This window comes from Hoplias malabaricus, chromosome 7, assembly GCF_029633855.1.
Source record: "Hoplias malabaricus isolate fHopMal1 chromosome 7, fHopMal1.hap1, whole genome shotgun sequence".
In the NCBI taxonomy this organism is placed as follows: Eukaryota; Metazoa; Chordata; class Actinopteri; order Characiformes; family Erythrinidae; genus Hoplias; species Hoplias malabaricus.
The window spans coordinates 2,535,556-2,549,058 of record NC_089806.1 but is presented as its reverse complement, the minus strand read 5'-3'; the positions used below and the strand labels follow the sequence as shown (position 1 = coordinate 2,549,058).

At 43.0% G+C, this 13,503-nt stretch overlaps 1 protein-coding gene across 4 annotated transcripts in view; it reads right to left on the bottom strand.

Moving 5' to 3' along the window:
* Positions 1 to 13,503, bottom strand: part of LOC136701574 (NLR family CARD domain-containing protein 3-like) — an 87,958-nt gene that overhangs the window by 53,041 nt on the left and 21,414 nt on the right. For 3 of the 4 annotated variants that reach the window (XM_066676165.1, XM_066676167.1, XM_066676168.1), the window contains exons 10-13: positions 10,182 to 12,107; positions 9,561 to 9,728; positions 8,618 to 8,791; positions 7,012 to 7,185 (exon numbers count right to left, since the gene is read on the bottom strand). In XM_066676165.1, the coding sequence (XP_066532262.1) occupies positions 7,012 to 7,185; positions 8,618 to 8,791; positions 9,561 to 9,728; positions 10,182 to 12,107 (2,442 nt within the window). Of the gene's footprint in view, positions 1 to 7,011; positions 7,186 to 8,617; positions 8,792 to 9,560; positions 9,729 to 10,181; positions 12,108 to 13,503 lie in introns of those variants that run through there. The other variant, XM_066676166.1, reaches the window with a different exon arrangement.

Below are 13,503 nucleotides of genomic sequence, written 5' to 3'. Positions count from 1 at the left end.
TGATAACTAGTCATTTTAAAACAACCAAAAGATATAATCTAAGATGGTGGTATAATAACATGCAGAGGCCTCTATGCATCTAAAATGTGGTTCTATTTCTGCTATTTGTTGTCAGAATTTGAGTGACTTTTCATAAACTACAACATGGAAAGATTTGCACCCATTTACTACTGCCATATCCTGATACTGCTTAGAAAATTATTTGATTCAGAGGCTCTAGGCACAATGTATGCTAACAGGATCAGGCCTGCATTCCTCACCACTGTCTGGGGCAGCCGTAGCCTTGAGGATAGAGACACTGTGGTGGCTGGAGGGTCGCTGGTTCAATTCCCAGACAGGTGGAGGGGGGCATTAAATAATGGCTGAAGTGCCCTATACCTATGCCCCCGGGCACTGAGGTTGTTGGCTGCCTGCTGCTCCAGTTATGTGCATGTTCTCTGGCCCTATTGTACATAATGAATTTCTCCCTAGTGTGTGTTCACATCCATGGATGGGTTAAATGTGGAGGAATTTCCCTAAAGGGATCAATAAAGGTAACTTTTCTTCTTCTACTATGGTTATGAGCTATCCTTTTCCAGTATGTGTTTTGAGGATGTGTGAGCTTGAATAAAGATAAAGAGATGTTTTTCCATGAGGAATACTTCACAAACACTTCCAGGCACGTTCCTGTGATTGAAGTTTATTTAAAGTGATCAAAACAAAGAAAAACACTATTTACACTCAACCACAGATGGTATTAGAAACTCAAAAGTATCAGTGACTTTTACTGATGTCATTAGTCAGTCTGGTGCTTGCGAAACCATATAGATACTGACAACACATAAAGCATCTTGTGAAAGCTCCTCTGAACTGAATTCCTATTGCCCTTCAGCCGTTTTAACACAAGAAGCATTAGAAGGTCAGCTGACCACAGCAACCCATTAAAAAAGAAGTCGTTTCACTAAATGGAATTCCAGTGTTTTAGGAATGATTTATGAACAAATTCGATCTGTTCGTGTTTCATGAATGAGACCCATTGACCCATTTGTACAATTTTCAATAAAATACAGAGTTCAAAAATATTGGTAAATATTTAATTCTGCTTTTATTACATATACCTACATATTTAACTCTTATTAATTACAATTACTGTTTAACTCTGATCCCTGGGGACATGGTGACCCTGGTGAGGCAAAACACCACAAGGATTCATCAACACTGCACCTTTCTGCCCCTATCTACTCTCTTTGTGTTGGCAGAGTTCAGTGGCTGTTTAAACAAGAATGAGCCACTGCTTACTCCAAATACACAATCCAGCTGTAAGGATGGAGCAGCAGAAGCTTCTGTTGAAGCTCATTTGATCTCCGTGCTCATTTTATATATATAAAGAGAGAGAGAGAGAGAGAGAGAGAGAGAGAGAGAGAGAGAGAGCACATACAACCATATCTTTGTGTGCTTGTGTGCTCACAACATAAAAATGTCCAGTTGTGTGATTATGGAAATTCAGAAGAACAGGCATAAAAATACTGAAGCACAAAATCAGACTTCCTAGTATTATGCCATGCTTATTAACTACTCCCACAAGAAAAAATTTTTAATTCCTTATTTTAGTGTTTGGATAGAAGCTCCAGATTCCCAAATTAATGCTTAAATGCTAGATAGTTCAATAGCATATTTCAATAATGCAATGGGGCTGATGGTAAATGTTCTGTAAAATATTTCATGGCAGCTTACACACATTCAGTTGTCTACTATTTCACCTGTGCAGATTCACAAAGCACAGCTAATGGAGAGAAAAGCTTGCATGAAATATGGATGCTCTATGCCAGGGGTAATTTATTAAAATCAATTAAGGTCCTCTTAGACCAAATTTCCTCAAGCCAAGTTCTGGAATATAATCATCATCATCATCATCTTTTCCACTTATTCCTCCAGACATGACAGACATGGTGGAAACGGCGAGCAAAAAAGCCCAGACATCTCTGTCCCCCGCAACTTCCACCAGGCAAGCCGGGAGATATAATCCCTCCAGCGTGTCCTGGGTCTACTCTGGGGCCTCCTTCCAGTAGGAGGTGCCTGGTATACCTCCAGTGGGAGGCGTCCAGGAGGCATCCTCATCAGATGCACAAACAACTGACTCCTCTCAACGCGAAGGAGCAGCGACTCTACTCTGAGCTCCTGCCTAGTCACTGAGCTCCTCACCAGATCACTGAGAGTATGCCCAGCAATCCATCGGAGAAAGCTCATTTCAGCTGCTTGTATCTGCAATCTCGTTCTTTCTGTCTTTACCCAGAGCTCATGACCATAGGTGAGAGTGGGGACGTAGACTGACAGGTAAATTGAGAGCTTTGCTTTATGGCTCTCTCTTCACCATGATGGTCCTGTACAGTTACCACATTACTGCAGATGCTGCACTTAATCTACAGTCAAGCTCATGATCCCTCTTCCCATCTCTCAAGAACAATAACCCAAAATACTTGAACTCCTTCACTTGGGGTAGGTTCTCACCCCCTACCTGAAGGGAGCATTCCATCTGTTTCTGGGAGATAAACATGGCCTGAGACTTGGAGGAGCTGATCCGCATACCGACCACTTCACACTCTGCAAATTGCTCAAGTGAACGCTGGAGGCCTCCATGCAAAGAAGTCAGACGAACAACATTGTCCACAAACAGCAGAGATGCCACCTCCTGGGCCCCTCGCAGAAGCCTTCCTGTCCCAGGCTACAGCCCTGACAGAGTGCAATGCCCACATTAAACAAGCTTGACTTGCTGCTGAAAATACGAACACTCTGAGAGTACAAGGACCCAAACTCTGAGAGTACAAGGACCGTACAGTTCTCCAAAGCGACCCTGGCACCTAATAATCACAAAGCATGTGTAGATTGGAGTAGCAAATTCCCACGCCCCCTCAATCTGTGAAAAAGTAAAGAGTTGGTCCATAGTTCCACGGCCAGGACGAAATCCTCATTGTTCCTCCAAAATCCTAGGTTCGACTACAGGACAGATTCTCATTTCCAGCACCTTGGCATAGACTTCCCCAGGGAGGCTAAGAAGTGTGATGTCACAATAATTGGCACACATTCTCTGGTCCCCTTTTTTAAAATATAGGAACCACCACCCCATTTGCCAATCCAAAGGCACCGTTCCCGAGGTCCATGCAATATTGTAGAGGCGTGTCATCCAAGACAGCCCCACAGTATCGAGGGCCTTCAGTAACCCTGGGCGAATCTCATCCACTCCACTGTGAAGCTTTTTCACCACCTTAGTGACTTAGTGACCAAGAAAACAGAGTCTGAAAACCCAGGCACTTCTGGCCCTACCTCCTGCACAGGAGGTATGTCTCTTGGGTATAGGAGTTCTTCAAAGGGCTCCTTCCAATGCCCAACAATATGCTTAGTCAAGTTTAGAATTTCACCACCCTTACTGAGCACAGCTTGGACAGTGTCCCCCTCCCCCTCCTGAGCTGTCTGAGTGTTTTCCAGAACCTCTTTGAGGCAGCCCGGAAGTCATTCTCCATGACCTCTCCAAACTCCTTACATGCTCTGGATTTTGCTTCAGCAACTGCCACAGATGCAGCCTTTTTTGCCTGCCTGTACCCATCCGCAGAATCCGAAGTTGCCAGAGCCAGCCAAGCCCGAAATAGCCTCCTTCTTCCACTTGACAGCTTCCCTCACCCTCGGTGTCCACCAATGGGTACTTGGGTTGCTGTCATAACAGGCACCAACAAGCTTTTGACCACAGCTGTACTCAGCTGCTTCCACAACGGAAGTCCGGAACAGGGTCCATTCAGACTTCATTCCCCCTACCTCCTCCTGTGAGAAGTTCTCTCTGAGGTGAGAGTTAAAATCCATTCGGACAGAGTCCTCGGCCAGCTTTTCCCAGCACACACTCACTATATGTTTGGGACTACCAGGTCTGTCCGGTAGCTTTTCTCTCTGCAAGCTGGTGCCGCATTGAGGCGACCTTGTCATTTACTGGGACAAACTCCAACTGTACAGGCGCCAGCCGGGGACATGTGAGTATCCCCACACCTGCCCGGTGCCTCTCACCCTGTGCAACTCCTGAGTAGGAGAGAGACTAACCCCTTTTGAGGAGTTTGGTTCCAGAGCCCACACTGTGTGTAGAGGTGAGCCCAACTATATCTAGCTGGTATCTCTCAACCTCACGCACCAGCACTGGCTCTTTCCCCCCCAGTGAGGTTACTTTCCACGTGCCAAGAACCAGTTTCTGCTGCCAAGCTCCATGACACCAGGGGCTCCTACGCTCCCACTCTGTGCCCAATGGGCATTGCACCACACCCCTACTCACCACCCGCATGATCCCCCCACATTGCGTTTTTAGTTGAGCCTGGCCAGGCCACGTGGGCTGCCCAGCCAGCATGCGCTTGCCGTCAGACACTACCCCCAGGCCTGGCTCCAGGGATAGGTCCTGGTAACCCTCTGCCGGGCAGAGTTCTAATGGTTTTACTCATAGGGATGCTTCTTGGATCGTGTTTGTCTGGATCTTCACTCGAGACCTGTTCTCCATAAAAGACCATAATGGGAGCTAACAGCTCCCGACGACATAGCCCTGGAGGTCATGAGACCACACAAGCCTTTTTGCCATAACAAGGCCCCGATCCAGGAACAGTATATAATGGAATATAATATACTATAGGGGTGGCACGGTGGCACAGCAGGTAGTTCGATTCCTGCTCCAGGTGACTGTCTGTGAGGAGTGTGGTGTGTTCTCTTCGTGTCCATGTGGGTTTCCTCCAGGTGCTCTAGTTTCCTCCCACAGTCCAAGAACACACGTTGGTAGGTGGATTGGCGACTCAAAAGTGTCTATTGGTGTGAGTGAATGTGTGACTGTGTGTGTTGCCCTGTGAAGGACTGACGCACCCTCCAGGGTGTGTTCCCGCCTTGCGCCCAATGATTCCAAGTAGGCTCTGGACCCACCGCGACCCTGAACCGGAGAAGCGGTTACAGATAATGAATGAATTAATAATTTTACCTCAGACAACACTATCGTCCCAAAAGTGTCCCAAAAGAGCTTTTATCACATCCTTTTTGGTTATTTCTACTGGTCCCAGGACAGCGGCATCTGGAGCCCTGCCCTGTGTAGGTCACTCATTGGAGTCACAGCGCTCATCATAATGTACAAATCTGATTGGCTGAGTAGCCTCATGTGTGATATGCAGAAGCACATGTGATTAATCAGTGAGTTTCCTAGATCGCTAAACCCTTAACAGCTTATCAGTTACAGGTCCAAGTCCGGATAGAACAGCGTATGGGTCCGGACCTGGACCACGGTCCACTTATTTGATACCCCTGCTCTATGACGTCCTTAGGCACTCCTCTGAAGCTCCTATTTATGACATTGTAGCTCCAAGGCAGTCAGTAGAGGATTTTCCATCCACCGAGTTGTTTGCAAATTACGATTTGCAAAAATTAAAAATGTACATGAAAAAAACCAGAATGGAAAAATGCCAGAATTCAAAAAAGATGGCAAATATGGCAAAAAGAGTTTTATGGTCTGACAAGGTGGAAAAGTTAGAACATCGTTAAAGCACAAATGTGCAAAAGGGCTATGAATAAGGGTTTTTTGTATAAATAATGATGTTTCAGCTGGTTTATAATCACTGCGACAGAGCGTCCCCTGGAGCCCCAGACTGATCCTGCGACAAGGGGCTGTTAATAGACTCCCCCGACTCTCCCTTCTCTTCTCTCATCTCTTCACTTTACCACTCTGTCCTCAGACCAGCACCTGGGTTTCTTATCTTAGTGCCCAATAAATAAATAATGCATCAAGCTTTTTGATATAAAGTGTGTTTTAGATATAAACGACCCACTTAGATCTCTCCCTCGTTTCGATGGTGTCCCTGATCACAGGGCCCTATGTCATCGGAAGTTTATTCGCAAAAGTGTAGTTTTCATTTTGCATATTTGCCGATATTTCTTTATTGCGCAAAATATTTGAGAATGTTTTGGATGGAAACCCACCTAGCGTTGTTGCCAAATAAATAAATAAGAACCAAGTACAAATAAACATTTCACTTGATGATAATCAAATGTTACTAGTAAATACAGCTTTGCATTTCATGCTGGCTAAAGTTCTATTAAAATAGTCTCTTCTCTTCTTACACTTTCCAAGAAGTAAAACAACATCAAATATCAGAAAGATACTTAAGTGTGTAACAAACACCTATGTCTAAGATCATCAGAGCTAAAAAAATAAATAAATGTTTTTTCAAAATATATCTGCACCTTTGAAAATAGGTTTTTGGAAAGTCAAGTTAATATAAAATAGATTATTGACATTCTAACTGCACTCACTGTTGCTGAGTTTGTATAGAATATAAAGATGTGGCATAGTATTAATGAATGCTGATGCTGTAGAGTGTCAGGATCACGGAGCGGACTGACTGAGGGCGGACGCACTCGCTAAAACACAGTAAACGTTTATTAACTGAAAATAACAAAACAGAGACTTTAAAAATAAGGAAAACAGACTAAACTAGACACTAAGAAATAAACAGGGTAAACGGGGACAGACGGACAACAAAGCGAAACGACGACTAGGAAACTACGGAGACAGACAGATAGATAACGTGACCGACAGGACTGAAAACAACGGAGAAATGAGCAATGTTCGACAAACAGGACGTGAGACAAGAGGGCTTAAATACAAGACATAAATGAGACACACCTGGACAGATAACGAGGAGGACGGGTTAACAGATGACACAGACGAGGAGGCGGAACAAAGACGGGACAAGGGCGGAGACAAGAACATAAACAAAACATAGCCATGTGCTAAAAAGAGCACATGACCGGGGACAACAGACTTGACAGGACGAAGGCGTGACGTAGAGGGGTCTATATTGGCTTTACTGGATATTCATGCAGTCATTATCAGCCATCATCAAACAAAGTTTATAGTGTCTGTTGGTTATATTTTCCGTTGCTATATAAATACAATTTTATTTACTTGATTATTCATTCAAATATTAATTAAGAATATATGTATCACAATGGAACAATTTTTTTTACCTGAGAGTCTCCAGTTTACAGTGTGAACTCTTCAGTCCAGCAGAGATCAACTTGACTCCTGAATCCTGCAGGTCATTGTTACTAAGGTCCAGCTTTTTCAGGGGGCAGTTTACTGACTGTAGAGCTGATCTCAGAGTTTTACATGATTTGTTCCCAAAATTACAGATCGATAGTCTGCAAAGGAGTACATACGGTATAATTAGAAGCATGAAATTGAAATCCAAACACATTAGAACATAATTATAAAAGTGTCCTGTGTACATTGATGACTAGAGCAAGACTAACACAAACTGTAAAAACAGATGAGCTACTGTCTCTGACTTTACATGTCACAGATTTTTGTCACACAGAGTGGACAGTGAGTGGACACAGGGTTTAAAATGTCCAGCACTGCTGTGTGTGATCCACTCATGCCAGCACCACATACACTAACACACCACCACATCAGTGTCACTGCAGTGCTGAGAATGGTCCACCTATGATCCACATATCACACCATGCTAAAGAAAGAGTCCTATTGAGCTTGGCTGGCTTATGGGACTCAGGAAGCAGCTGATGGGTACCAAAAGGCAAATCGAATTGCAGCTTCGGCTGTTGCCAAAGAGAAAACTTGGGTGTGTGAGTAGTTTGTTGAGATCAGCATTGACCTTGACCTGGGGTACCTCTGGATGGTGGAAGGAATATTTTGAGAATCTTCTCAATCTCACGGGCACGTCTTCTAAAGAGGAAGTGGAATTTGGGGACCCCGGGGAGTGTTTGTGTATCACCTGTGATGAGGTGGCCAAGGTAGTCAAAAAAACTCCTTGGTGGCTGGGCTCCAGGGGTAGATGACATCTGCCATGCATTCCTCAAGGCTCTGGATGTTTTGGGGCTGTCCTGGCTGACACAACTTTGTGACATCCTAAGGACATCGGGGGCAGTGCTTCTGGACTGGCAGACAGGGGTGGAGGTTCCCCTCTTTAAGAAGGGAGACCGGAGGGTGTGTTCCAACTACAGGGGGATCACACTCCTCAGCCTCCTCAGTAAGGTCTATGTGAGGGTACTGGAGAAGAGAGTCCGACTGATAGAAGAACCTCAGATTGAGGTGGAACAATGTGGTTTCTGTCCTGGTCGTGGAACACTGGACCCTCGCTAGGATCCTGGAGGATGCAAGGGATTTTGCTCAACCAGTCCACATGAGCTTTGTGGATCTGGAAAAGGCATTTGACCATGTCCCTCTGGGTATTCTGTGGGGGAGCTCTGGGAGTATGGGGTTCTGGGCTCATTGCTAGGATCTGTCGAGTCCCTATTGTAGCCGAATATGAAGCAGCAGGGATGAGAATCAGCACCTCCAAATCTGAGACCATAGTACTCAGTCAGGAAATGGTAAAGTGCTCTCTCCAGGTAGGAAGTGAGCTCCTCCACAGTGTATCTGGACTCTCCCATACAGACAGGGTGAGGAGATCGGACATCCAGGAAAGACTCTGAGTGGAGCTGCTGCTCCTCCACCACATAGAGAAGAGGTGGTTTGACTGCTGCCCCCTGCGACTCAGACCCAGATAAGTGGTAGACAAAGGATGGATAGATGGATTAAAGTCGGAAAATAAATATACCATGAGTGATTTACCTGAGAGTCTCCAGTTTACAGAGTGAACTCTTCAGTCCAGCAGAGAGCAGCTCCACTCCTGAATCCTGCAGGTCATTGTTACTGAGGTCCAGCTCTTTCAGAGAGGAGTGTACTGACTGTAGAACGGATCCCAGAGTGTCACAGTTGTCTTTTGTTAGATTGCAGCCAGGGAGTCTGTAAAAGTTTAATCATTAATGAGTAAAGGGTTATTAGAACTTTACTTAATCAAAATATTAGGAAATGCTGAGCTGCTGAGCATCTGAAATCCTACAATTTGTAGCAACTAACAACATAGCAGCTGATCTGGTCTGTGACTGGAGTGTTGTTAAAAGACGTGGTGATGCAACACAGTGGTAAAAACTGCCCCTATCCCAACATGTTTGAAGTTTGTTGCTGAAATAAAATTAAAAGACAGTCAAATTATATTAAAAAAAAAAAAACAGCCTAAAGTTTCTCAACAGCATTTAAAATGTTGTGTTTGTACTATAACAGTTAAATAAAGGGTTTAAATTATTTATATTATTATTTTGAGCACATATAGAATTGAGATTCACAAAAACCTCACCGGGCGGCACGCTAGCGCAGCAGGTAGTGTCGCAGTCACACAGCTCCAGGGGCCTGGAGGTTGTGGGTTCGATTCCCGCTCCGGGTGACTGTCTGTGAGGAGTTGGTGTGTTCTCCCCGTGTTCGCGTGGGTTTCCTCCGGGTGCTCCGGTTTCCTCCCACAGTCCAAAAACACACGTTGCAGGTGGATTGGCGACTCGAAAGTGTCCGTAGGTGTGAGTGTGTGAGTGAATGTGTGAGTGTTGCCCTGTGAAGGACTGGCGTCCCCTCCAGGGTGTATTCCCGCCTTGCGCCCAATGATTCCAGGTAGGCTCTGGACCCCCCGCGATCCTAAATTGGATAAGCGGTTACAGATAATGGATGGATGGAAAAACCTCACCTGAGGGTCTCCAGTTTACAGTGTGAACTCTTCAGTCCAGCAGAGAGCAGTTCCACTCCTGAATCCTGCAGGTCATTATTACTGAGGTCCAGCTCTTTCAGGGGGCAGTTTACTGACTTTAGAGCTGAATTAATAATTCTCCAGGAGTCCATATTACAACTAATGAGTCTGAAAAGAAATAACACTCCTTCTGATTATATAATGATACTAATAATAATTTAGGTTTTAAATCCTTTGTCTTTGCTATTTAACTTTGAAAAATTAGATTCTTGAATTGTTTCACTATTTTTTTGATGAATCCCTCTCCCTCTTTTAAAATACTTTGCTTCTCTGTGCTGCTCTTTAGAAACAAAATTTCACTTACCTGTTACAAAATAACCCTCTTTAATTTAATTTTATGGTAAAAATACCAAATTTCCACTACTTATGTCCTACCTCATGCCTTATAAATATTTACTATACTGTGTTAACACTGAGCTAATGGTTTTGTACATACTTCACTCTGCCATTAAAAAAAAAAGAAAGAAAAAAGGTCACAGCCCAAACACACTTACTGAATTTATGAAAGGGTCTATAATCAAATAATTGTGGTGTTATATAAATGAAATGTTTAACACTCACTGAGCTTTTCTGCAGACAGCCACAGCTGGGATAAGTCTCCTATATCCCTCCTCTGATGTGTTATATTTACTCAGATCCAGTTCCACCAGCTCCTCCTCTGAGGTGAGAATTATGTAGGTTAGAGCTGAACACTGTCCAGGAGAGAGCTTCACCTGTGAGTGTGTCTCTGAGGTTAGAAACTCCTCAATCTCTCTGTAGAGGGACTGGTCCTTTATCTCAGATAGACACAGGAACAGGTTGATGGATCTCTCAGTAGAGATGGGATTTGTATCTCCTTTGATTAATCTCTTGATGTACCATGTGGTTTCTGCTGATCCACTGTGTGTTTGGGTCAGTAGACCCTGTAGGAGACTCTGATTAGACTCCAGTGAGAGTCCCAGCAGGAACCGGAGGAACAGATCCAGGTGTCCATTCGGACTCTTTACAGATTTATCCACTGCTCCCTTCAGAAGATCATCCAGAGGAACCTTCACAGACCACCCCCCACACCATGGGCTTAAACACTGCAGTGGCTCCATGATGTTATTCTCATAGCAGTGAAACACAAAGACAGCAGCCAGGAATTCCTGAAAACTCAGATGAACAAAGCAGTAGACCTTCCTCTGGTGGATCACACACTCCTCCCTAAAGATCTCAGTGAAGATCCCAGAATACACTGAGGCCTCAGTGACATCAATGCTGCTCTCTCTCAGGTCCTCTTCATAGAACATCACATTGCCCTTCAGCAGCTGTGTGAAAGCCAGTTCAGCCAGTTTCAGGAGCTTGGTTCTGTTGGACTCCAGCAGTTTCTCTGGGTCACTCTCATCTTTCTCCTCATACTTCTCCTTCTTCATGTTTGTCTGAGTGAGCAGAAAGTGTGAGTACATTTCAGTCAGAGTTTTAGGGATTTCTGTGTTACTCTGTGTGATCATTCTCTGAAGAACGGTGGCTGAGATCCAGCAGAAGACGGGAATGTGGCACATGATGTGGAGGCTCCTCACTGTCTTAATGTGGGAGATGATCTTCTGGGCTTGGTCTTGGTCCCTGATTCTCTTCTTGAAGTACTCCTCCTTCTGGGGGTCAGTGAATCCCTGAATTTCTGTCACACGGTGGATGTACTGAGGAGGGATCTGATTGGCTGCTGCTGGTCGGGAGGTGATCCAGATTAGAGCAGAGGGAAGCAGATCTCCTCTGATGAGGTTTGTCATTAACACACCCACTGATGATGTCATGGTGATATCAGACACTTTCTCACACTGTTCAAAGTCCAGTGGAACTTTGCTTTCATCCAGACCATCAAATATAAACACAGCTCTGAGCTGGTCATATTTCTCTGGGTCCAGATCTCTGAGCTCAGGATGGAAGGCACACACAAGTCCAAGAAGACTGTACTGATCATCTTTAATCAAGTTCAGCTCCCGGAACGGAAGCACAAACATGAGATCTACCTCCTCATTGGCTGCTCCATCAGCCCAGTCCACAATGAACTTCTGCACAGAGACAGTTTTTCCAATTCCAGCGATGCCTTTAGTCAGAACACTTCTGATCTCCTGCTCTTCTGCTCCTTTATCCTCTTTTCTGTCTCTGAGTCTGAGATTGTCAGCATTCACACCTCCATCAGGACCTTGTAGAGGTTTAAAGATGTCTGAGTAGTGGGTTGGAGCGTCCTGCTGGTGTTTCCTGGGTGTTTTCTCCATCTGTAAAACCTCATGTTCTTTATTCACTCTTTCACTCTCTCCCTCGATGATGTAGAGCTGAGTGTAAACCCTGTTCAGGGGGGTTTTATTCTCTGGGGTTCTGATTCCCTCAAACAAGTTCTCGTACCTGTTCTTCATCCTGGTTTTGTGTCTCTGTAAAACTTCCTTTACTACTCTATAAGCATCCTGCTGTAGATCTGGACTCATGGAACGGGCACCTTTAGAAAAAAGTGATCTCTTGGCCTGCAATCTGGAGATACCACAGGCAGGATTATTCAACACATTTCTATTCGAATTGATTCAGAAAACTGCATATGAAGCAGGATATATAAAGTTATAAATCTGCATGTGAAAAGATTACCAACAATATATATATATATATATATATATATATATATACAGACTATTGCTCAAACAGCAGGGTATGGAACTATACTGTTGGAAATATAAATATTTCAGCTCATAAAGCAGACAATATAAACATACACCACTAGATATAGAAAGAACACTGTTCATAAAGCAGACTATATAAAGATACGACACTAGTTACATTAAGAACACTGCTCATATAGCAGACTATATAAAGATACAACACTAGTTATATAAAGATCACTGCTCATAAAGCAGAATATATAAAGATACAACACTAGCTATAGAAAGAACACTACTCATAAAGCAGACAATATAAACATACACCACTAGATATAAAAAGAACACTGTTCACAAAGCAGGCTATATAAAGATACGACACTAGTTATATAAAGATCACTGCTCATAAAGAAGACTATATAAAGATACGACACTAGTTATATAAAGACCACTACTAATAAAGCAAACAATATAAACATACACCACTAGATATAAAAAGAACACTGTTCATAAAGCAGACTACAAAAAGATACAACACTACTTATATAAAGAACACTGCTCATAAAGCAGAATATATAAAGATACAACACTAGCTATAGAAAGAACACTACTCATAAAGCAGACAATATAAACATACACCACTAGATATAAAAAGAACACTGTTCATAAAGCAGACTACAAAAAGATACAACACTACTTATATAAAGAACACTGCTCATAAAACAGACTCTATAAAGATAAAACACTAGTTATATAGAGAACACTACTAATAAAGCAGACTATATAAACATACAACACTAGATATAAAAAGAACACTGTTCATAAAGTATTATATAAAGATACGACACTAGTTACATAAAGAACACTGCTCATAAAGCAGACTATATAAAGATACAACATTAGTGATATAAAAAGAACACTGTTCATAAAGCAGACTATATAAAAATACGACACTAGTTATATAAAGATCACTGCTCATAAAGCAAAATATATAAAGATACGACACTAGTTAAATAAAGAATACTACTCATGAAGCAGACTATATGAAGATAAGACACTAGTTATATAAAGACCACTACTGATAAAGCAAACAAAATATACATACACCACTAGATATAAAAAGAACACTGTTCATAAAGCAGACTACAAAAAGATACGACACTAGATATATAAAGAACACTGTTCATGAAGTAGACTATATAAAGATACAACACTAGATATATAAAGAACACTGTTCATGAAGTAGACTATATAAAGTTACAACACCAGATATATAA